General features: G+C 60.6%; 1 protein-coding gene across 1 annotated transcript in view; it reads right to left on the bottom strand.

Annotated features, from left to right (window-relative positions):
* Positions 1–428: 428 nt before the first annotated feature.
* The window catches only part of BSN (bassoon presynaptic cytomatrix protein), a 90,486-nt gene continuing 67,605 nt past the window's right edge, over positions 429–23,309 (bottom strand). The window contains exons 4-12 of the mRNA XM_027886424.1: positions 15,905–16,417; positions 8,107–14,811; positions 5,223–7,347; positions 4,171–4,910; positions 3,749–3,842; positions 3,476–3,619; positions 3,259–3,313; positions 3,075–3,171; positions 429–2,554 (exon numbers count right to left, since the gene is read on the bottom strand). Coding sequence (XP_027742225.1) covers positions 3,273–3,313; positions 3,476–3,619; positions 3,749–3,842; positions 4,171–4,910; positions 5,223–7,347; positions 8,107–14,811; positions 15,905–16,417 — 10,362 coding nt within the window. The 3' untranslated portion in view covers positions 429–2,554; positions 3,075–3,171; positions 3,259–3,272. The remainder of the gene's footprint in view (positions 2,555–3,074; positions 3,172–3,258; positions 3,314–3,475; positions 3,620–3,748; positions 3,843–4,170; positions 4,911–5,222; positions 7,348–8,106; positions 14,812–15,904; positions 16,418–23,309) is intronic.

The raw sequence follows: 23,309 nt of genomic DNA, 5'->3' as shown, positions 1-23,309 counted from the left end.
GCCGGGAGACAGGGAGCGGCCCCGCAGCCTCCGGGCCGCCCCCCCGCGGAGTTTTCCCCACAAGGTGGCTGCGGCAGGACGGGGGATTGGGCCCTTGGGAGCCCACGGAACCCAGCAGCCTGTCCAGGAGAGTGGGATTGGGTCCTTGATGCTTACAGGGATCCGCCGCCCAGCAGGCCGGCCAGAGGGGATTGGACACTTGGGAGCCCACAGGATCCAGCAGCCTGGACAAGGGGGTGGGTCTGCGTCCTTGGCGTTCACAGGGACCCCCAGCCCAGCAGCCCAAGTGTGGGCTGCAGAGCCCACCAGTGCTTGGTGCCAACTAGACCCACGGGGCTCCCATACTGGCCACCCACACCATGCCCAGGGGTTTCAGCCCCCTGCCCCCCCCCCATCCGCAGACAGGCAGGAATCGGGGCCAGTCCGTCGTTTGTGTCAAGTCCTTTTTATTCTGTTCCCACAGAAACACCTGGTGAGGGGGCAGCTTCTGGGAGGGAGTCACGACACAGCGGCGGGGGCGGTACGGCACGGTACGGCACGGTACGGGGTCACTACGGGTGGCACAGAGCACAGCAGACACGCACACCGTCACAATGTTCAGAGGGAGCGCACCCGGCATCGCACTCACCGCTGGAGACAGCGCCCAGCCGCGCTCGGCCCTCGGTCTTTGCACCCCCTGTCCCCCCGCCCTGGACAGACCGCCACGGTTCGGGCTGGGGGCCCTGCCTGGCGGGGGTGGGCTCTGTGCCCCCGGTCCTGGCAGGCACGAAGGCAAGGCGGCGGATGTGCTCGGGCGGCGAGATAAGCCCCGGCGGGGTCTCGGTCCCGCGTGCGATTTACACACTGTACAAGTATTTACAGCGCGAGGAGTGGCGGGGGCCGGGGAGGCACCCTCAGGCTCTGCACTTGTCAGCGGCGGGGAGAGGCGGCGGGTGTGCGCGGGGCCGGGGGGCGCCTCGGTGGGGCTGCCCCCGGCAGTGCCACGCTGACCCCCCCCCCCCATCCCACAGCCACCGGCCTCCCCTACAGCCCTGGGCACCGGCAGAGCCCCCGGCGAGGGATTTGCCACGGAGTGTGTGGGCTTCCCGCGGCAGCCGGGTCCTCGATCACAAGTGCATAAATCTGCTAAGAGCTTTCAGTACAGCGATGGACTGATGGAAAAGAAAAAAAGAAAAGTCCAGGCAAAGAACAGCAAGCACTGAAAGGCGGGTGGAACCGTGCAGAGAAGTAGCAAGCCATGCTCTACGACGGGACAGACGGTCACGGGCGCTAGGGCTGCCCTTTGGCAAAGTGGCCCTCCGTGGGTCGAACATGCCACGAATTCATACGCACGGGTGGTCAGTACAGAGTAGTTCTCGGGTCGCTCGGCGGCACGCTTTGCGATGGAACCCTTGGGCGCGACATTGAACTGATTAGCTATTCACAGGTCTTGTTCTGGAGTCGTGTTATTTCGTTGCATAGAACATCGGGCGGGTGGGTGGGCGGGTGCCCCCCGCCGCAGGGGTGCCGGCGGGGCACTGCCAGCGTGGGGAGGCGGCGGGGCGTGGGTGAGCCCCCTCCTCAGGCTGCCTCCCCCCCTGGGGAACCCCCTCCTGGCAGGGCGAGTGGGCTTTGGCCGCCGGCTGCTGCGCCGGCCGTCCCCGCAAAATGGCTTGAGAAGGACTTGGATTGCACAGTAAAAGGAAGGATACTGCTGGAGGCAAAGCTCTCCTGATCTTGTTCCACGGGATTTGTGCTCTTTTGTAGCCTCCTGCACTCTATTGCTTCTACAGACGACAGCCCATGTGCTAACTCATCGCACAAAGCAAAGAGGGAAGAGGATTTGGTATAAACTTTAGAAAAATAAAACCCCAAAAACCAAAAGAAAATGAACCCAAAGAAACCGAGAAAAAAAGGAACTCCCCCGACGACGCCCCGTGCCCCCCCTCCCCCCCCCCGGTGCGGATGAGGTATACACAGAAATCAAAGTGGGATGATTAAGGCTGTTCTTGAAAGAAAAGGGGTGCCCGCGGCAGGTGCGCTGGCTGCGTGGCGAGGGCGAGCGCGGCCCTTTCAATGCTTCCAATGGCTTTGGGACGCGCGCCCAGCCGGCCGCGCCGCCTGTCAGAGTCCTATGGCCTCGTATTTCGGTAGTGAAACAGTGTTAGGTCCTAGCTGACGCGCTCCGGGGGCTCCCCGGCGGGGCCGGGAGCGGGCCGCAGTGCAGGGGGCACGGGGACAGCCCCGGTGGGGCGGATGGGGTTGGGAAGGAGGAGCGGCGCCCATGGCGCCCAGCCCTCGGCTTGTGGGGCGGAAAAACCTATGAAGAGGCCAGAGCTGGGGTTTGGAGGGAGCAACTCTGCGTATAATCTTGAGAAAGGGCCGCAGCCCACCCATAGGGCCCGACCCAAAGGTCTGGATCAGGCCCATCCCCTCGTGGCGGCTGCTGGGGCTTGCCATGTGCCGCGCTGGAGCTGCTCGCCAGGCTTGGGGGGCACCTGCCCCAGGGCATCCGCCGGGCCCCTGCTCGGCCGCTGTTTGGTCCAGCATCCAGGGATCGCCCTGCTTTCAAAAGCTTGTGAGAGACAGAGAGAGAGGCATTAGTCTGAGCAGCCCCATCCCCACGGAAGGGCCCTGCTGAGCAGCAGCATCGGCCTGAGCAAACGGGCCCCAGAGAGCCAAGAGGCACTGCCGGCAGAGCAGCTGCTGCCGCCCCCGCGCTGGACGGGCTCCCGGAGCAGAGCCCGGGCCACCCAAACCTTCCCTGCAAACCCAAGGTCTGCACCAGCATCCTCATGGCATCGGCCCACACGGCTCTGCCCAGAGTGGGAAACAAGGCCAAGCCCCCATGCCTTGGCTTGGGGCCAGCACCTGGACATGAAGATGGAGATGAGTGGCCCAGAGTGAAGGGGACAGGGAATCACCGGGTCCTTCCCACAGTGGTGGCTGGGACTGTGGCAGGGCAGAGCTCAGTATGTGTTGGGGTGACAGCAGTGCCACAGGAGCCTCAGGGATGGCATGGTAGAGGGGAGCCCAGTGTGAGGATTCATCCTTAAGGGCAGCCTACTTCTCCAGGCCTCTACATGGGCACTCACCGTTATACTCAGAGTCTGGCGCTGCGTGCTGAATTCAATGGCTTCTTCATAGGTTTTTCCACTGCAACGACTCAATCTCCACTCGCTTCCCAAACTCCTGCAGCAGGAGGGAGCAGGAAGGTGTCAGGCACAACCGGGGGCAGGGAGAGCCCACGGCGCAGTGCCTGGTGCCATCTGCACTCACCTTGTGCCGTTCTCTCACCAGAACGAAGTGAACTTCTTGCCGAAAGCTGACACCGCTGTGGGGAAGCCAGAAGAGGTGTCAGGGTGGCCCCCCTGGTCCCCCTCTTCCCGGGCCCCAAACTGCAGGAGCACTGCACCCCACCCATCCCCAGAGCACCTGACCCCTTTGGCAAAGAAGAGCATCATCACCCCATCCCCATCCCGGGAGCAGCCCTCACCTTCAGTCAGTTTGCCTGCTTGTTCTGCTGCCCCCCCTGGCAGGATTTTGGAGAAGACACTCTCTCCTTCCCCACCAGGCTGCCCCGTGGCCATGCCAGCGGGACCACGTGGCCCAGCCGCCCTTGGACCGGCCTTGCTGTCTGCTGGGGGACAAACAAAACCACCGTTAGCAGGGGACAGGCCCAGCTGGGGGAGCTCGGCCAAGCCCCCAGGGTGCCAGGCAGCTGGCACGAGAGGGGACAGATGGCACTGTGCCACTGGGGCCCACTGACCTGCTGCTCCCAGGGGCTGTGCTGCTGGCGCTCTCCCTGGCTGCTGTGGCACTTTCGCTGCGGGTTTGGATGTGTCCGTCGGCTCCGCTTTTGTCTGGAATGGGGAAAAGAGCTCTCAGGGCTCACTCTCCCAGCAGAGCATCCTCCAGGGGTGGCCCAATCCAGGAGGAAATGCCCGAACAGTGTTCCACAGCCCCAAAAGAGGCAGTAAGGGATCCAGGGCATAGGGATGTCCCCTCCTGGGTCTCTTCAAGGGGATGGCTGCTCCCAAGGCACCCAGGGATCGTTGTGCTAGGCATATGGGTGGGATACTCTTTGCCCCATGGCTCCTGTCTCCAGCCCTTCTGCCAGCCCCTGGCCACAGCCAGCTGGTCCAATCCCAGGCAGAACTGTGGGGCCCAGCCAGCCATGCCCATACTTACCGCCGGTGCCGGGTGTCCGCCCGGCTGTGCGTGGAGCGCCGCCGGTGCCTTCCCTGCTGCCTGGACTGGCCCCGGCTGCTGCTGTGGTGGCCGGGCCGAGGCGGGTCCCTGTGTCCTGCCCCTGGCCTCGGGCTGTGCTGAGCCCGCCGGCTGGGCAGTCTGCCGTGCCGTTGGCTGCTGCTGCCGTGCTGCCGGCTGCCCTGCCTGCTGCTGCCTGGCCGCCGGCTGCTGTGGGTGTGCGAGGGGCTCCGACTTGGGCGCTGTTGTGGCCGACACGTGTGGCTGGGAAGGCTTCTGTGCCTTGGGAGTCTCGGTGCCATGGTGGTGAGCAGCAGGACGGGATGATGGGCCATACTCAGCAGAGCTGGGGCCGTAAGGCGCACGGGACTCAGGCTGCTGTGCCTTCTTGGGGCCGGATGGTGGCCCATGGCCGCGGGGCTCGTGGCGGCCAGACTCCCGTGGGTGCTGCTTTGCCGAGCGGCGCGGGGGCTCGTCGCTGGCGTGCCGGGAGGTGCCAGCGTGGCGATCGTACTCCCTGTGGTGCCGGTGCTCGCGGTGCTGGGGGTAGTCGTCGTGCTGCCACGAGTCTTCATCGGGGGGCTCGTCATAATCGTGGTAGGTGTGCTTAACTGGGGGTCTCTTCTGCGAGGAAGAGTGGCCACCGTAGTGCCTGACCCTCTCCGCCCGCGCCTCCCTGGGCTTATCAAACCAGTCTGTCTCCTCCTGACCCAAATGATAGGCTTCGGAAACCAAAAACAAACCACAGTCAATCTCTCGCTCGAGGCTGCCCGGGTGGAAGCCATGCAATGAGTGGGACAGGCAAGCAGCGGGCACGCGCGCGGGGGACAGCACGTGCCGGTGGGGACGGGACGCGGAGCGGCACGGCGCGGTGGGGCACCGTGCAGGACCGGCTAACAGCGAACACCCGGGGTGGGGGGAGGAAGGCACGTGTCAAGCAAACTGAGGCGGTGAGAGTGTCTCTGCGTACGAGCGGACAGGCATGCCCCGGGGAAGTGCCATGCTCTGGGGTGGTCACCACGGGGAGCCGTTACCTTCGCTGTCCGAGACAACGCAATGGGCATCGTCCATGCCGTAGCCCTCCTCGTGCTTGTACGAGTGACTCCTTGGCACGTCTTTGATGTGCTTTTGCACATCAGGCAACGAGTGGCTGGAGCAGAACTGGGAGCAGGGGTCCCCTGCAGACTGAGGGCCTGGCCCCCCCGCAGTGCGTGACCCCCCAACTGACTTCCCCAGGGGGCTGACGGGGCTCTCCTCCTCCGAGGGCTGGGAGCGCATGGGCGCCCGCCCGCGGCTCTGGCTCATGCTGAGGGATGAGGGCTTGGAGCTGACTTTCTGGGAGCGCTCCATGCCCTCCCGCTCATAGGACTTGCTCCGGCTGCCCATCTCCCGGCCAGAGGACTTTTCCACCCCATAGCCAGAGGAGCGGGTTCTGCTGCTGCTGGAGTAAACCCGCTCCTCCTCGTCCACCAGATCCCGGCTGGAGACGCCGTAGTACTTCTGCTGCTCATAGACATTCTTCTTTAGGCCGTAGGTGATCTCATCCTGCATCTTCTTGGCCCTGGAGGCCACGTTGCTGCTGCCAACTGAGGTTGTTGCTGAGTAGGAGGCCAGGTCTGACTCCACGTCTTTGGCTTCTTCAATGGGGGAGAACTTGGAGATCTTCTGCTCCATGCCCTGCTTCCTGTGCTTGCTGCGCTTGGAGGAGATGACAGCAGGTGCTAGGTTTTTGGAAGAATGCTTCGGTAGTGGTGTGCCAGAGCCATGCTTGTCCACCCGTGAGGAGTGCCGGTACTCACTGTCCCCATAGTAGTAGCTCGAGCTGGTGGAGCTCCCTGACACTCTGCCATTGCTCTCTGTGCCCCGGTAGTAGCTGTTCTTCCCACGATAGTCAGGGCCATGGTGGTCGTAGATATCCTCCTCAGACTCCTCCTCAGCTTTGGTGTAGCAGCAGGGCCGGCTGGAGCTCTCGGTGTCCCCCAGGTCGCTCTTCTCTCTGCCGTGGCGGCTGTCGACGCTCATGCCCACCGGCTCAGCTTTGTGCCCCTCCACTGCTGGACTCTCCTTGGTGAGCTCGCTGATGTCCTCAATCATCACATAGTTACGGGGGATGTTCTGCTCCAGGCTGGTGTAGAGGGACTCAGAAGAGTAGCTGGCCGAGGGGCCTGGTGTCGTGCTGGTTCTCTCGGTTGGCCGGGTCTCAGGCGCCTTGTACTGCTCGTAGCCGCCGCTCGCCGGTGCGGTGCTGAAGGTGACGTCAGGCGCGGCAGAGGAGCTGGTGGCTGCGCTGATGACCTCGTAGTTGGTGGGGATCTTCTGTTCCAGGTCAGCCAGTGAGGTCTGCCGTGGCTTCTGGTGCCCACCAGCTAAGTCCGCTGGGCTCTGGTAGAGGGTGGGCTGTGCTGCCGGCACGGCGGCTGTCCCGGGATAGGCGCTGGGGGCTTGGTAGGGGTTTGGGGGCTGGAAGCCTGGCTGGGCTGGCGTGGCCAGCTCTGGGTATGTGGTGCCGTGGGCCGGGAAGGCACCAGGCGAGGTGAAGGTGGGCAATGGGGCTGCTGACAAGCCATCCTGTGAGGTGCTGGCTGTGGGGTACTGGGGGTGCTGCAGGCGCGGCGGCGGGAAGGCAGCGGGGCCCTGCGGGGCAGGGTAGGGGTAGGCGCCGTAGGAGGCGGCGGCGGCGGCAGCAGTGTAGTCGGGGTACTGTCCAGCAGGTGTGGGGCGCAGGCCGGCACTGTCGTAGGCGGCGAGGCGCAGGCTGTGCAGCTCGCTGTCCGACAGGTAGTCACGGCGGTCCCCAGGGTAGCGCAGGTAGGGGTGGTCCCGCCCACCACCCCGATCCTTCAGCAGCGACTCCTTGCGCTGGGTGATGCCCAGCTCCAGGTACTTCAGCTTGGCATCAATCTCCTTTTCTTCCTCGTCCAGCTCCGCCTGCTTCTTCCGCAGCTTGGTGGCCTCGTGCTCCACCAGCCTTAGGTCACGGTCAAGCTCCTTCAGCAGGCTGGCCTTGGTGACCGGCGCGGTGGCCTTGGTGGCCAGGCTGCTCAGGTAGAGCTGGGAGGCAGCTGGGCTGGCCAGGGGGACGTGGGGCTCCTCGGGCGGTGGGCTGGGCAGTGTCCGCTTCACCTTGCGTGCCAGTGAGCTCGACTGCAGCCCCCCCACCTGCAAAGCCAAGGGACAGTGGGTCAGAGGGCAGGGTGGGTGTCCCCCCCACCGTGTCCCACCCCAAGCATCACAGTGCTCCTCCCATGCCCCGGGGGTTGTGGTGAGGCATCCCACTGTGCACGTGTTCCCCCACGCACCGAGGAAGCGGCGTTTATGTAAAAGCGCAATAAATAGGATGGAAGTAACAGGCAGGGCGCTTTCCGTGAGTAATTACCGGGGGTGGCAGCCGGCCAAGTGCCGGGACGGCCGCGTGTGTGCCCTCTGCCGCAAAAAATGCTTTCTATCTGCGGGCACGTGGCAGAGAGACTCGGGAAACTGCCCGGGGTACTGCTGCCCCAGGAACTGCCCCGTGGCTCCTGCCTGGGCACTTGGCAGCTCAAGGCAACCTCAGTGTGTAGAGACAAAGGTGTGAGCAAGAGCCACCACAACCCGAAATGGAGCTGTGCGTGATGGTGGCTCCTTGTGTGAGAAGGGGGACCCAGCTGGAGCAGGGAAAATGGGATAGGGGAGAGCCCTGATCCTGCCATCCCACAGCAGCTCCTGCCTGCTGACAGGCTTGTGCAGCCAGTGGACCTCCAAGGCATCCCTCTGGCTGCCAGTGTCAGTGCATGTCTGTGCCCACTGGCTGCCATCAGCTGCCACAGGAAGCTGGCCTTTTGAAATATTAATTGCCACAGTGCTAATGAAACTGAAATGTCCCGAGGTGCCTCCCGGGGCTGATCCCTGAGCGGAAGGTTGTTCCCTATGGTGACATACCTGGGTGCTGGGCAGCAGTGGGTGCTGATAGAGGGAAAACCTGTCCTTGCCGGCCTCCTCGGCGGTGGGGCTGATGGGCTTGGGGTCAGAGAGGGAGCGCTGCATGGTCTTGATGGGGCGTGGCAGCGTCTGCTGGCGCTGGGCTAAGTCGGTGGTGAAGTGCTTCTGTGGGGGGACGTGGGCCTTGTTCAGCCGCTCGCTGGTGGCGAAGGAGGACTCCAGGAGACGGTGAGGGGACAGGGGGGAGACGGGTGAGTAGAGGACCTGGGGAGAGCGGGGTGGCTGGCGAGTCACCAGCTGGGAGAGGGATTCAGCCGGCAGATGGGACTGGTAGCCGATTTCCAGGGGATCTGGCTTCTTCTTCTCGAACTTGCCTAGGGTCTGCTGCCGGACTGCGTGGGGGTCCAGGGGGCCTGTGCTCACTATCTGGAGGTTGGTAGAGTAGGGAGGGATGGTAGTGGGCACTGTCAGCTGGGGGACCACGACGCCAGGTTGAGGGGCTGGCTCCGGCTCCGTCTGGCAGGCCAGGCTCTCACCCCGCTGCGTCTTCTCCGGGGCCGAGATATACTTCACAATCTCCACCCGGGGGTCATGGGTGGTGATGTGGATGGAGGGGGAGACACGGAGGAGCTGGTCGGGCTCTGTCTGCACTGAGCAGTCGCTGATGGTCTGGATGCCCACGCTGGCTGTACCACGGGTCACCCCGTCCGTCTTGCCCTCGGCACTGGCCTCAGCATGACGTGAGGCCCTGGAGCGCCGGCGGCGCACGGGCTGCTCCCACTCCCCGCTGTCCTCCTCGTCTGTCTGCACGCTGCAGTCAGCGCTGCGCCGCGTCCGCCGCCGCCGTGACAGCATGTACCGCTCCTCGCCATCCTCCTCGTCCGTCTGCACGCTACTGTCCGCTGTCTTCCTTGCCGCGAAGGCCTCCCGTGTCGCCTCCTTCTCGTAGGCATCCCGCAACCGCGGCATCGAGTTCCTCTTCTTGATGCCCCGGCTGGGCTCCCAGGACTCCTCGACTTGCAGTGACATGTCCGAGGCTGAGCTGCTGAGCGGCCGCTGTGGCACAGGGTAGCGGGGGCCGGCAGGCCCTTCTGGGGGTGCCTGGCCTGGTGGGGCCCATGCCTGCCCGTTGTGTGGCAGCCCCCGTGGTGCCTCGGCGGGCCCCTCAGGTGGGCGGGCGGTGGGCTCGACGGGTGCAGGGAAGATGGTCTTCTGCCGCTTCTGCTCCTCCAGCTGCTGCTGCAGCTGGTGCTGGAGCTGGTGGATGTGCTCGAGTTGGAGGCGCTGCTGGGCGAGCTGCTCCCGCTGCAGCGCCAGCTGTGCGTGCCGCTCCTCCTGTTGCTGCTGCAGCACCTGCTGCTTGATGCACTGCAGCTCCTGCAGCTCCCGCTGCACCAACATCTGCTCCTTCTCCCGGTGCCGCTGCAGCTCCGCACGCTCCCGCTCCAGCTCCTCCTGCAGCCGCAGCTGCCGCAGCTTCTCCAGCTCCACGCGCTCCCGCTCCAGCTGCAGCACGTGCTCCTGCTGCTTGCGCTGACGTTCCTCTTCCCGCTCCCGCTCCTCCCGCAGAGCCCCATCCAGTGGTGGCTTGGGCGCTGCAGCTGCTTGCACGCTCTCCTTGGCAGCTGCTGGTGCTGCCGGCGCCTCTGCACGAGGTGCAGCCGGTGGCGGCTCTGCTCTCTGCAAGCCACTGGCTGGGGCAGCTGGGGCAGCAGGGGCTTTGGGAGTGGGACCAGCTCCCGCTGTCGCTGGTGCTGTGCTGACGACAGGCTTCCCCAGGTAGACAGGCGTCTCCATCAGTGAGGCTGCTGGGGCTGGACGGCTAGGAGCCGGGTGGCTTGGGGCTGCGTGGCTCTGGGCTGCATGGCTTGGGGCTGCGTGGCTTGGGGCCGGGAAGCGGTACAGGCCCTGTGCCGCCAGCGGGACACGAGGGGTGACAACGGGCAGCCTGGCCAGGCTGGCCAGCGGGACCGCTGCCACGCCACCAGGGCCGTAGGGTCTGTACAGCCCACGCAGCATGGGCCGCAGCACTGAGGCTGGCTGGGTGGTGATGGGCAGCGTGGAGGCAATGGGCGTGTTGATGGTGGAGTAGATCATGCCGTCGGCGGCCCGCACGGTTGCAGTGGAAGGAAGCATCTGCCGGATGGCGCCCAGGCGGACGCCAGGAACATTGTACTGTGCCAGGTTGCTGAAGCCCTGCCGTCCCTCGGGGAAGGTGGGGTTGTACATCCCGCTGGGTTTGGGCGGTACGGGGCCCTGCTGCTGAGCTGCCAGCCCCCCCGTGCCCCCCTGCCCAGCGCTGGGGCCATAGGGCAGCATGTCGGGGCCATTGGCGTGCCGGCCCCCGTACTGGTCCATGGAGTTGAGGGCAGCGCACATGCGGCTGATCTCACGTGCCGTGGTGGCGCTGTAGTGGGCCAGGCTGGACTCCTGGAAGCTGGCCAGGTCCCCTCGGGGCGAGAAACGGTAGTCGGAGTAGATGTTGGAGGCTGAGTTGTACCTCCGCATGGGGAATGGGTGGCTCAGCAGCTCTCCTGGTTGTCGCAGGTCGGAGAAGGAGCCGTACTGCAGCCCCTGGCCCAGGTAACCCCCCTCAGCAAAGCCCACGCTGTAGGAGTGCTTCATGGTGCTCAGGTCCACAGCAGCATCGCCCGCCGGGGAGGGGAAGGGCTGATCCCCCTTCGTGTGGTAGTAGCCCATCCCTATTTCGGAGAGGTTTGTGTCTGACATGGAGGAGTAGAGGCGGCCAAAGGCGCTAGGTGGATAAAATTTCTGCTCCTCGTAGAGTGCAGGTGCTGGGGCTGGCTGCTCCCGGTAGGGGAAGGTCTCCGTCAGCTCTGGCTCTCTGCTGCCATACAGGGGCCCACTGGCTTTCCGTCCAGGCACCACTGTTGCCTCCCCAGCTTTCTTCTCTGGCATCTTGGAGGTGGGGTTGAAAGCACCAGTGCAGCTGCCGCCAAAGGGGAACTTGTAGACCATGTCACAGCAGGCCACCTGGCTTTCTGGCTTCACGCCCGTGAGGTCCAGCACGTTGGTCGGCGCCTCCTCCTTCAGCACTTTGGTCACTGGGCCAGTGGCTGCCTCTTCCATCTGCACCATCATCACCTGGGACTTCTTGCCGCCCAGGGCAAGGAGAGGGCCCTGGGTCTTCAGCTCCACCGGTACTGCCCGGTACACCTCCGAGCCTGGCTCTGGTGGGAAGGACTGCGGAAGGCCACCGGCATTCTGCACCCCGCCAGTCTGTGTGAGGAGCACGTCCTTCTTCGCCATCTGGCCTGGCGCTCCATACCTCGCAAATTTGGTCTGGGGGGCAGCGGCAGGCTCGGGCTTGCCACTGGCTACCCCGCTGGCTCTGACAGTGGCCGTTTGGACTCCCTGTTCCACCTGCTTCACCTGCGCCAAGCACACTGGGCTCCCAGTCCCCTGCCCAAAGTCCACACGGCTCTGGAAAGGGTCTCCATAGACCACAGGTTGTTTGGACTGTGAAAGGATCATGGGGGAGGCGATGGCCAGGCTGGCAGTGCTGGCTGCTGCGATGATGGCATGGGGCTGCTCCTGGGCGTTGAGGTTGATGATCAAGGGCTGGATGGCTGTGGACTGCCGGTTTGGGATGTGGTCCAGGGTCAAGCAGTATTTCCTGGCCTCAGTAGCCAAGGATGTGAGATCCATGCCTTGGTCTGTTATGATGATGGGGGCAGACTTCAGGGCGGTCCTCAAATCCACAGCATTGCTGCTTGGCACCTTGGGCCCTGGCTCCACTCGGGACGTGCCGGGGATGGAGGAGATGCGGCAGAGGGAGATGTTTTCCGCAGGGAGCGCTCCCCAGCTGTATAGCCCTGTGATGCCGTCAGCAGCTGAAGTCACGGCAGGTGCTTTCTGGGCGTGGTCCTTCACTGGCTGTGCCCTGATGTAGGCACCTGCCAGCTGCTCTGGCTCCGGTGTCTGGGTGTAACCGTGGGCCAGCAGCTGCCGGCTTGGCCGGGTGGGGGATGAGGTTGGGGACGTCAAGGCGCCAGAGCTGACTGGCTTGGTTTGGCTGGCTGCGTCAGCCGCCAGCGTGATCACCATGAAGGCGGAGTCCTGTGAGGAGGCCTGCCGGGTCAGGCGTGGCGAGCCTGCCCGGTGCGGTGTCTGCGTGCCCTGTGCCACCATGGGGGAAGAGGTGTCCGCGGCAGAGGGACCCTCGTAGGAGAGGACAGGGCTCTGCGTCTGCGTGGAAAACTCGGCCGTGGCCTTTGTGGTGCGGGTGGGACTCTGTGTGGGGGAGGTGGGAGAGAGTGGAGGGCTGGAGGTCTTGAAGAAAGGGTATGTCTTGGGCAGTGCAGGCTTGCTGTCACTCGCGGCTGGGAGCTTCTCCCTGGCTGTCTGCACGCTGATCTCCACCGTCCTGGTTCTGCTGGTGTCCTCTGTCTGCGAGCCATAGCTGACGGTGCTCTTTGCTGGAGTGTAGCTTCTCCCAGCTATGGATGGGGCCTCTGGAGCTGGTGAGCCGTAGCTCCGCAGTGTGCTCCCGGGGCTGCCAGCCGCTGTTGTCACTGTGCTGGCACCTTTGCTGTAGGCATAAGGAGTGGTGGTAGCCTTGGATACTGGGCTGGGTGCTGCCGGGGCACTCTGAACCTTGGCTAGGTCTTGCCCCTCTTTTGCAAAATGCTGTGTGACCCGGACATCGGGAATGGTCTTGCCGGTGCTGCTGTCAGAGCTGGCAAAGGAGACGGGAGCGGAGAGCTGTGTGGGGCTGGTGCCGGGGGTGAGCGGGCCGCCGTTCTGCTTCAACAGGTCGGCATAGGCACTCTCGGCATTGAGGAAGCGCTTCTCCTGGTACGCCTCCTCCTGCCCCTTCACCTTCTCACCCTGCTCGAGGGCCAGGTCGAAGGAAGACGACTGGTGCATCCTGGAGATGCTCTGCGAGGTCTGCAGGATCTCCTCATACACTGCTCCCACCTTCGGCAGGGCGCTGGGATAGTCAGGCTGGGAGGAGCGTGTGAGGCCACCGTCGTACCGGTACTCGTCAGCATACTGGTACTCAAAACCATTCTGGCCCTCGGTGCCGCGGTAGCTGATCTGCTGGTAGGTGCTGCCAAAGGAAGAGGCTGGCTGGGCCTGCTGGACCTGCTGCTTTTGCATCATCTCTGCCTTCCTCATCATCTCCTCGTAGGCTTCCTCGGCGCTCTTGAGGGGCTTGCTGGTGGGCTGGCTGGGCCCAGTCGTCTCCACCTTCTCTGTCGGGGAGTAGAGCGACATGAAGGTGGGCAGGTTGTACTCGCTGCCCGACTTGTACAGCTTGGAGGTCACAGCGTCAAAGCTCTCTGCCTCTGAATCGATGGAAGGCGAGTACTCAGAGCAGGAGGAGCGGTGCAGCTCCTCCATCTCCGCCGCCTGTCGCAGCTCCTCAGTGGGGGAGGCGTCCTCGATGGGGGAGAGGTTGCTGGGGGGGGTTTTGGAGCGCTCCCTCCTCCGCTGGGCCCTCAGCTCCTCCTTGTCACGCTTGGTCTTGCGTGCTGTGCTCCGGATGCGCTGCTGCTCCACCTCCCTCATCTTCTCCTGTTCCCGCAGCAGCTCCTCTTCCTCCCGCATCTCCTCCTCCTCAGATGAGTCCTCAATGGTGGGCAGCAAGGGGCCGTGCGAGCGGTGCCGAGCCTTTCTCTGCTGCTTCACCTCCTCCAGCCGCTGCCGGCGGCTGGGGCTGCTGTCGCTGTCCTCCTCCAGAGAGGAGATGGAGGTGGGTGAGGTGCCCGAGGTGTAACTGGGCGTCGTGGCTGGTAGGGTGGAGGAATACTCGCCCCGGGAGCGCTCCTCAGGGGAGCCCGTCAGGCTCTCCATCTCCAGCTCGGGCTCCCGGTCCAGGCTGGTGTCCGCCTCCTGGCCCATCTCCATCTCCCGGCCATAGCCGGTTGTGCTGTTCAGCTCGATGGTCTTGAATCGCCGCAGCCCACCCTGGGCCGTGCTCAAGTCATCGCCCTCTGCTGCCTCCACCTCCTTCCTCTCCTCCGTGTACATGCTGCTGGCACCGTGTGGCAGGCGCCGCTTGGCCGGCGCTGGCTCTTTGCCCTTCTCTGCCTCAGCCTTCTGCCCGGCTTTGGGGACGCTGTACTTGGTGCGCCCGTAGCCTTCCTCCTCCTCTTCAAGGTTGTCCTCCTCCGCACTCATCTCCAGGATCTGCCTCCGCATGAACTCCTCATCGCTCACCTCTGATTCCCGGCCCTTGGCCCGGGGGGGCACTGGGGAGAAGCCCCCCTCACTGCTGTCCTCCACGTAGTCGTGCCGCAGCTTGCTGCCAAACTCATCTGAGGACTCAGCGCTTTCCCGCCGCTCCCGCTGGTTATCCCACTCCTCATCCTCCTCCAGGATGTCCTCCAGCTCCTCGTCCGAGTCGAAGGCTTCAGGGGTAATAGAGAGGTACCGTGGCCGCTGCCGTTGTCGCTGGTCTTCCTGTGTCTCCGAACGGCCTTTTCCACGCTCGGTGGGCTCTGGTGGGGCACCCCGGCCTTCCAGGAGGGGCCGCATGCTGCTCTCCAGCTTGGTGAGCTCAGAGGGGCTGGGGGGGCTCTGCCCAGCCAGCCCGGTGCTGCTCAGCTTCTCCTCCTCCTGCTGCACCAGGCCGGTGATCTCACTCTGCGAGCTGGAGATGCCATCGGAGGAGTAGCCGGTGTCGCTGAGGCTCTGGGGGCTGCGGGACAGGTCCGGGGGGTAAGGCTTGCTCCCATCCTGTGGGCAAGGGAGAGCACATCATCAGACCTGGGCGGCTCCGGAGCTGCTGCCCCCGCTTCCCCCAAAACCCGCTCCCAGGGAGCACGCAGAAGGTCTGGGCAGCACTGGGAGCCAGCCCAGCATGAAAGGTGGGGGACCCCCCTACCATGTTCCCAACTCAATGGCTCATCAGCAACTTGTGGGTACTAACAAAGGCAGGTGACAGGGAGTGCTGCAAGCAGGGTGTGGCACAGCAAATTGTCCTGGGGACAAAGGCATCAGGGAACTAACAAATATGTTTAAAAAACTGGGAGCCTCCAGCTCCCAAACCAGCCCTCAGAAGCAGGGCAGCTCCCAGGATCCTCATTAGATGCCAGCAGAAATAAACAGGCCCCTTGCATTGGCTTTGCAATTAGGCAGTGTGGGGGGCAAGCCTCCAAGCCATGGGGACAGTGCCATCACACTCAGGGCCTGCCACCCTGCCATAGAGGCACTGCAGACCACTTGATTTTGGGGGGCAGCCAACCCCTCCTGGCTGGTGAGGACCTCCTGCTGCATCCCCTCCCCGTGGGAGGCTCTGCTCGTTGCTGCTGGGATGGCTGTTCATGGGGTAACACTATCCCAAGGCAGCCAAATGTTTCTCAAAATTGAACTGAATTTGCAAAAAGTGGGACTAGGAGCTTGAAAAATGCCCACTGCTGCAACATGGAATGTGAGGAAACAAGTTTTTCATTTCATGACAAATCCAACTGCCTTTATATTATTTTAAAACAAATCCAAAGGCCAGAGATGACCTGAACTACTACATTTTGCCCAACTTGATGTAGTCCTAATTTATTAGAAGGCAAATACCAGCATGCTGCCATGAAGCCTGTGAAGGTCCTAAGGCATTTGGGAATGCTGAGACACCAGTGTTTGGAACTCACCATTCCCCAGAAGACCATTTCCCGGGCCAAATGGCCTCAACAACATGGTTTGTGTTCTGATTTGGAATAATTGTCCCCATTTGTGAGCACAGCTGCCACCAGAGGCGCGGTTCAGCACCAAGCCAGCCTGGGGCAGGAAGCGGTCTCTGGGGATGCTGGGAGATGGAGGCACACTCAGAGCTCACCTCCTGCTCCTTCGCCCGCGGTGCCTCGGGCAGTGCCCGGCTCTCCTTGCTCTCCACCTCCGGTTTGGGGGTCACGCTCTTTCCCTTCGGAATGGCGATCTCAGGAGTTCTGGAAGGCTCTGTGGCAGCTTTGGGCGGCGGCTTTTCCTCTGCTGGTGCCGGGGGCTTCTTTTCTGCCACCACTGGAGGTTTCTTTTCTGCCACCACTGGGGGCTTCTTTTCTGCCGCTGCCGGGGGCTTCTTCTCTGCCGGGGCGGGGCTGGGAGTCCTGCTCTGCTCGGCAGCCCGGAGGCTCTTGGCAGGCGAGGGCTGTGGCTCAGGGGGTGCCGCTGGCTCGGCGGGTGCGGGTGCCGGTGTGGGTGCTCTCTGCTGCTGGCCAGCGGCGGGCGGCTGATGCCGCGGGGAGCCGGTGGACGGTGGCTTTGGGGTGGGCAGTGGCATCGGGGCAGGGTCGCCGAGGCTGCCTTCGAGCAGCCGCTGGGTTTGGCAGTTCAAGCACAGCCATTCGTTCTTCTGCAAAAGAGCGGAAGGAAAAACGCTGTTCAGGCTCTGGGAGCTTCCCCCCCCAGGCGGGGATCTCCTCCAGGAGCTCTACACATGGTGCAAAGGACTCGGCCCACCCAAACCAAATAACCAAATAACCAAATAACCGGCAGTGGTGTAGCCATACCCTACAAACCATCCGAATCCAGCTTAAACCCACCCCTGTCCCTGTCCAGAACCCAGTGATGTCCAGCCAGAGGGACCATGGGTACAGCACAGGGATTGCACGCTCTGCCCCACAACTCCTCGGCACCACCAGCTCTTTCATCTCCAGCCTTGTGGTATTTTCAGTTTTAAGCAAAATTAAACAATTAAAGGCAGATTACTACTGTAGCTTAACACCTCTCAGCTCCATACAGCTCCTCTCTCGCTCCAATTTGTTTTCTTTGATACAATAAAAATTTAATAGCATAATCATAACACTTAGGGAACAATTTTTCTAGGTTAACAAAAATACTGGGTACACAAGTGCGCCAAAATTTCCCGAAGATACTACCCAAAGTACACGCTGTGCAGGAAAAGAACAAGCCAATCTCTTCTAGTGAAATTCTCAGCAAGAGCTGTCGTTTTATGGCCTGGAAAAAGCAGAGGCAAGCAGGGCTGTGAGTAGCAGAGAGCCCGCAGGGCTACGGCAGGGGCTCTGCATTAAAAGATCAGAAGCACTCTCCCCCCCAGGTCGCCCAAGGGCTATTTTTACCCACTCAGGAATGTCCAGGAATAGGGGCCTGACATTTCCTTCCCTTTAGATGTTTCAGCATCTTAGGTCTTTTTGGTTTTGCTGCTAACAGCACAAATATGCTCCAGGTCCTTTTCCCAGACTTCTCCTTTGCTGATCCATGCCTCCCAAAGCTTGGGGTGGCCAACCTCAGAAGGACAGGCCCCAAGGAGCTGTCACACTGTCAGAGAGGTGGTCTTGGTCTTCAGCTGGACCAGCATGGGGCCAGGGCTGTGAGCCAGTTGTGTTCCCTGGGGCCACAGAGACCAAAGACTGCCTGTAGAAGATGAGATTCACCAAAATGACATAGAGGAAACAGCCTCAGGTTGTGCCAGAAGAGGTTTAGATTTGATATTAGGAAAAATTTCTTTGCTGAAAGGGTTGTCAAGTACTGGAACAGGCTGCCCAGGGAAGCGGTGGAGTCACCTTCCCTGAAAGATTTAAAAGACATGTAGATGTGGTACTTAGGGACAGAGCTGAATGGGCTTGGCAGTGCCGGGGTAAAGGTTGGATTATCTTGGGCATCTTTTCCAATCTAACCAATTCCACGGTTCTATTCTATGACACTAACTCCCACACCTACAGGACAGCAGCGCTGTGATAGCCTTGCCCAGGTTAGGATGAGATGCCGGGAGTGGCCAGGAAGAGCAGGCTTCCCCATGGACACTTCACTCCCACAGCAATCCCACCCAGGAGCAGCCACCAGCCCACGCCCTCTGGGGAGGAGAGGGGTGGGAGGGCTGCTCCTGTGGGGATGGGGCAGGCGTAGAACATCCTCCCACCCCCAGCTCCCCCCAGCAGCCCCTGCTCTTCACACAAACATCTTAAGAATACATTAGGGCTTCGGAGGGCCATTAAAAAAATCCCTTTCAGCACGGTAATATTTAATTACTGCTTAATCAAAGAGAAAGTCTAATTAAGGGGCAAGTGCAGCCTATTGTATCTTAATGATTGCATTTGTCTTCTTTTATTTCAGAACTCGTTCTCATCCCCGTGCCTCTGAATCAGATCTGCTCGCCCTGCTCCGCTGTGTAATTATTCCAGACTGCAGAAGGAAATGTGATTGTGTGACACAAATTGAAACCCTGCCTCATGGAAATACGCGACCTTTCATTTTTCTTTCAGGGATCCCATTTTTCTTCGCCAGAGCTCCCTCCCCGATGCAGGCAGTGAGGAGAGGGATGAGATGCAGAGGGGATGGGCTGGATGTGCCAGGGCAGAGCTCAGCTCAGCTCCTGCCCATCCCTCTCTGCCACGCCATGGTACCACCTCCCACATGATCCTGCAGGAGCTGGAGGAGATCAGCTTGCCTTGAACTACCCAGACTGCCTCATCCGGGGCATTGCCCATGCTCCTGATATCCCAACCTGCCAGACCATGCTGGCTGGCAGACCTCTGGATGAGGGATGGGCATGGCTGCTTTTGCCCTTTCAGGGCAAAATTCAAGCCCAGGAAGACCATGGAAGACCAACAGTGGCCACCAAGTACCAACTGTGGATGCTGAGTGCCAATCGGGTCCCATCCAAGGAGGTGGCTCTTGTGTCCATGGAGAGGCAGAAGTCACTGCTGGTGTAATCTAATCAGCATGAGGCTTGGGCAAAGTCTCCAAAACTAAGCAAGCACAGTACTGATCCCTTTCATGGAGATGCCCCATCCCTGGAAGTGTTCATGGCCAGGCTGGATGGGGCTTTGAGCAACCTGTTCTAGGGGAAGGTGTCCCTGCCCATGGCATGGCCATTTTGTCCATTGCTTGGAACAAGATGATCTTGAAGGTCCCTTCCAACCCAAACCATTCTATGATTCTGTGATCTGATGGCTCTTCAGGTTGCTCTGAGCCTCCTCCCTCAGGTTCCTCCCAGCTGTGGCTCTGCAGCCATTCCTCTTGGCAGCTGCCCCAGTTTGAGCAGCTCACCCTGCCATCCTGCTCTCACAGATGTGACAGCTCCACTCTTCATGGGACCGCACTAGGAAGTGGATAAGGGAACAATTTCTGTTAAAAATAGCCCTGCCAAAAAGATTGTGGAGCTCCACTCTGAAATGCTCCTCATCTTTCAAAGTAAGCAGGAAGACACAGGTACAGCGTGGAGGCAGGAGCCAGGCAAAGGGCAGGTGGAGTGGGTCCTTGGCCATGAGAGGTGCTGGCCAAGCCCGGAAACACCCAAAACAAGAGGCTAGTGTATATGGAGTTTGCATTTTCTCTTCCTGGTTTTTCTTTCAGCACCTCTGGGGTCTTCCTGGGGGACCTTGCTGACAGTCCAGCGTGCTGTGCTTCAGTCTGAACCCCTGTGGAAAATCACTGCGTGGTTACAGCCCTGGATGGCAGAAAACCAGTGAGGGATAAGTGAATTTTCCCGAGCTGTGGGAGAGCCCTGTCCCTGTCACAGCCAGTGCTGCGTGGAGCTGCGTGTGGGCACAGACCGTGCTGCAGCAGCCAGCATGGCGTTTGCCATCACATCCCGCGCTGGCTGCAGTGAACACTCCAGCAGCAGCAGCTGTGAGCTGCCCGGCTCCCACAGGCACACCAGGGAGCGAGAAATCCTGCCTGTGGCAGCTGCAGGAAGGTGCATGCAAACAAAGCTGTCCGTGCCTGAGGGAATGCCTCTGGCAAACCATTCAGAGCTTTTCATTCCACCCTTAAGAGACCTCTGCAGCCCCATCAACCCCAGCACTGACACCTGTCCTGCATCTGGGTGGTAAAACCCAGAGGCTCCATGAGGATGCTGAAGCTGAGGCACCTCCCAGCCCCGTGCCAACCCCCCACGCTCTGCTGGTGACAAATGATCCATCCCTCTCCTGCGGTCCTGCAGCGTTTACAGCTCGGTGTTTGGTTATCCCACAGCACCTCTGCTCCCTCTCAGGAGGACCGGCTCTGAAGCAGCTCCCTCCTCCTTATAATTTGGCCTCAGGCATTTCCCAGTGAACACAGCCAAGGGGATTAAGCTGCCCCTGAGAAACATGCAAACATTGGAGGACCGTCTGGTTTGCTAACAGCTTGTAAATCCCCATCGAGATTAACCAGATCCCACGAAGATAATAATAATTAGGCTGTATTTAGTGCTTTGCATGTCCAAAACCTTGGATATCCAGGAAGTCAGGGTGCCCCTCGCGGAGGTGGAAAGCAGTTAAGGAGCTTATGGCAAAAGCACGGTGGTGCCTGTCTGAAGATGCTGGAAACCTTGGCCCTGATCAGGATTGGGATGGGGGCTTGCCTGGCACTGAGGTTTGCTGCCTCAGGATCACCATGGGGATGGGCATGGGGGGTTTAACTCCACGGAGTGCAGGTGATGGGGAGGAGGAAGGCTGAGGAAGGCTGAGGAAGGCTGCGGCACACAGGGAAGGAAGATGGGCAGCACTGCTGGGATGCAGAGCAGGCTCTGGGCAGAGCAGAACATCAATAATTAAAGAGAGGGATGAAACCAAAGTGCACCTGAGATGCCATCTGAAGTGAAGAGGCGCTGGCATGGCAGGGCACGCTGGAAAAAAGCCAGTTGGAAGCAGGGGGGTGAGGGCGCCGGGGGCTGCCCAGCCCAGCTGGTTATCAGCTTACAGGCCTCAGGCTCCGTGCCTTCCTCGCCTCAAAACCACCGGGATTTGCAGAGGAGTTATGGAAAAAGTGGGTTTCTGGAGAGAGAAGTGGTGGTGGTGTCACAAGAGGCAGGACAGAGCTCCAGGTGCAGGGCATCATATTCAAGTAGTAGTGACCATCCCAGTTTTTAACTGTGCACCCTGAAAGTGGTATTGGGGAATGCTGGATAAGTCTGCAATTCCTGCAGGCTGCTGAAGGGGCAGCAATGGCCGTGCCAACTGCTGCCCAGGCTGCCTCCGAGGGGGTGAGGGAGGGTGGGCAACACGTGGGGTTGGTCTGCATTGAGGGGCTGCAAGGATGGGGCTGTGCCAGCCACCCTGGAGCTCTGGAATCGGCTGGCAGGTGGCCCCAGCCGGGCTCGCCAACCTCCGCTGGGTCTTACCCTGCAATTGTTTTAATTTACTAATGGGCTACAACAAAACTGTAATTAACTAAAATAGAAGTCTTCCTGCATAATTCTGGTCAACGTTACCACTTGGCAAGTTAATTAAACGCTGAATCCCCCAGCGCCACCGGGGTTTTTTTAACGACGGAGCCAGAGAGCTTCAGCACATGAATCCTCTGTTCAGTGACTTGGAGGTCTGAAAGACTTGGTGGGAGCCAGTGATGCCAGAGGCTTCCCAGCTTCCCCAGTTAGCTCCTGGCTACCAGTCCCACCACCCCCATCACCCCCCCCACACTCTCGCTGCAATCTCTCCGGTGCCTGGGAGATGCTCAGCCATGATCTTCATCCTGGCGCAAACAGCTCCCCACAGTATCACCCCTAGGACTCTGCCCAGCTATTTTTGCTCTACAGTATTATTTTACACAATCAAAACAGTATCTATTAAAATACTGGGACAAAAATCTGTACAAAATAAGATAAGCAGCATGAGGTATAAGTATCTCGCAAGCCAGATCTCATCTCCCAGCACTAAATGCAGTGAATCTCACCAGAATATTTCATTTATTTGCTGACAAGTACTGTGCAGGGCTCATCACTGTGACAGATGGGTGCCTGGAAAATATGGAAAACACTTCTGGTATCTGAATCAAGATCCAAATTAACAAGAACCTCACAAAATCACTTCCCAAGCACTCCTCTTGGCCCCGCTTGCAGGAAAGCTCCCCTTTAGGAGGGCTCTTGACATCCAGACCCCTTCCACACACCCTCTCACAGCAGAAATGGGGGCATCTCACTGTGTGATCCCATTTCCCAAGCACTCTGCATCCTTGTTCTAAGAACACTGCAGCTCTGTCCGTGCTGTGGATAGTTTTTAGCACAGTGTTAGAGGAAAGGGACTGAGTCATGCTTGATCACTGGCTGCCAGGGCTGTTTCAGACCCACCTCGGGCAGTGCTGGGGGTCTGGCTGGCAGGTTCCCCACCTCCTAAGCGCTCCTGTGCCACTCCTTCCTCTCGGCCAAGATGCTCTCTCTGCCAGCAGCCTCTCTGGGCAAACCCCGGTACTCATTCATTTCAGATGCTGCTGCCTGAGCACTGGCTGATGCTCGCTCCTCCTTGGATTCAGCCCATTCTCCCAGCTCCTAAATCCCTCCAAATCCCCTCCCCACACCTCTGCCAAATGCCTTTGACCAAGCTGCCACAGTTTTGGGAGGTGAGGGAGAGTGTGCTGACCTGTGCCTAACGCTCTTTTTGGGGATGTTCACCCATGGAGGGGGGGATGCACATCATAGTCCAACCAGGGCACGATCACACAGGGTGTTTTGAACACTGTGTGCCATCAGCCGACAACCACAGGCCTGGTTTTACCTCCACCCCAGCCCTTATCTCTCCTAGGAGGCTGAGGCAGTGATGGGATTTGAAATGAGGGCAAGGAAACAAAACCGTGCAGTGACGGCAGAACACCAGAGATCAGGAGGAGAGATGGAGCACAGGCAGGAAATGCTCGTGGGATCTGCATCTGTGGTGGGAACAGATGAGAGGGGGGATTGAGACCAAGGGAGACTGGGGGCAGCAGGCAGGCAGGGGCAGCAGCTACCTGGGATAGCACAGGGTCGTCTGTCCCATACCGCTATGGGACAGCCACCTCCAGGACAGGGCAGAAAATGTGGGGTATTCTGTTGTCCTAATTGTGCCTTTTTTCCTCTAAAAACACCTCAAAATCCCACTCAAGCTAGATGTAGAGCTGTCTGCATGAGAGCTTGCTAACTGCAAGCATATGTGTGCTGCTTCTGAAACTTAGCATTTGTGTGCATATATATATATAATATATGTGTGTATATATATATATATATGTTTATAAAACCTATAAATAAAAAAGAAGCGCTAAACACAATTCCCAAGTGCTGGTCAGCAGACCAGGTTGTTTCTGGAGCCCAGCTGGCCACACACAGGCCCAGTCTGCCGGGCCAGGAGAGTGAGGGGTGCTGGCAGGCTCCCTGGGCTCCTCACACATCCTTCCCCTTTCCCAGCTCCCTCGCCCGTGGAGCCAGCGCTCCTCCAGTGTAAAGCCACAAGGTCCCAGGTCCATCTGCAGGGAAAAGCAGAGGGGAGCGCACACACCTTCCACAGCCAAGTCTCCTTGGCTGCCAACTGCTCCACGCTAATTGACTTCATTAC

Source organism: Empidonax traillii, unplaced genomic scaffold (genome assembly GCF_003031625.1).
Source record: "Empidonax traillii isolate 1590-97213 ecotype Southwest subspecies unplaced genomic scaffold, ASM303162v1 scaffold187:size1931383, whole genome shotgun sequence".
NCBI lineage: Eukaryota > Metazoa > Chordata > Aves > Passeriformes > Tyrannidae > Empidonax > Empidonax traillii.
This window is presented reverse-complemented; position numbering and strand designations above follow the sequence as displayed.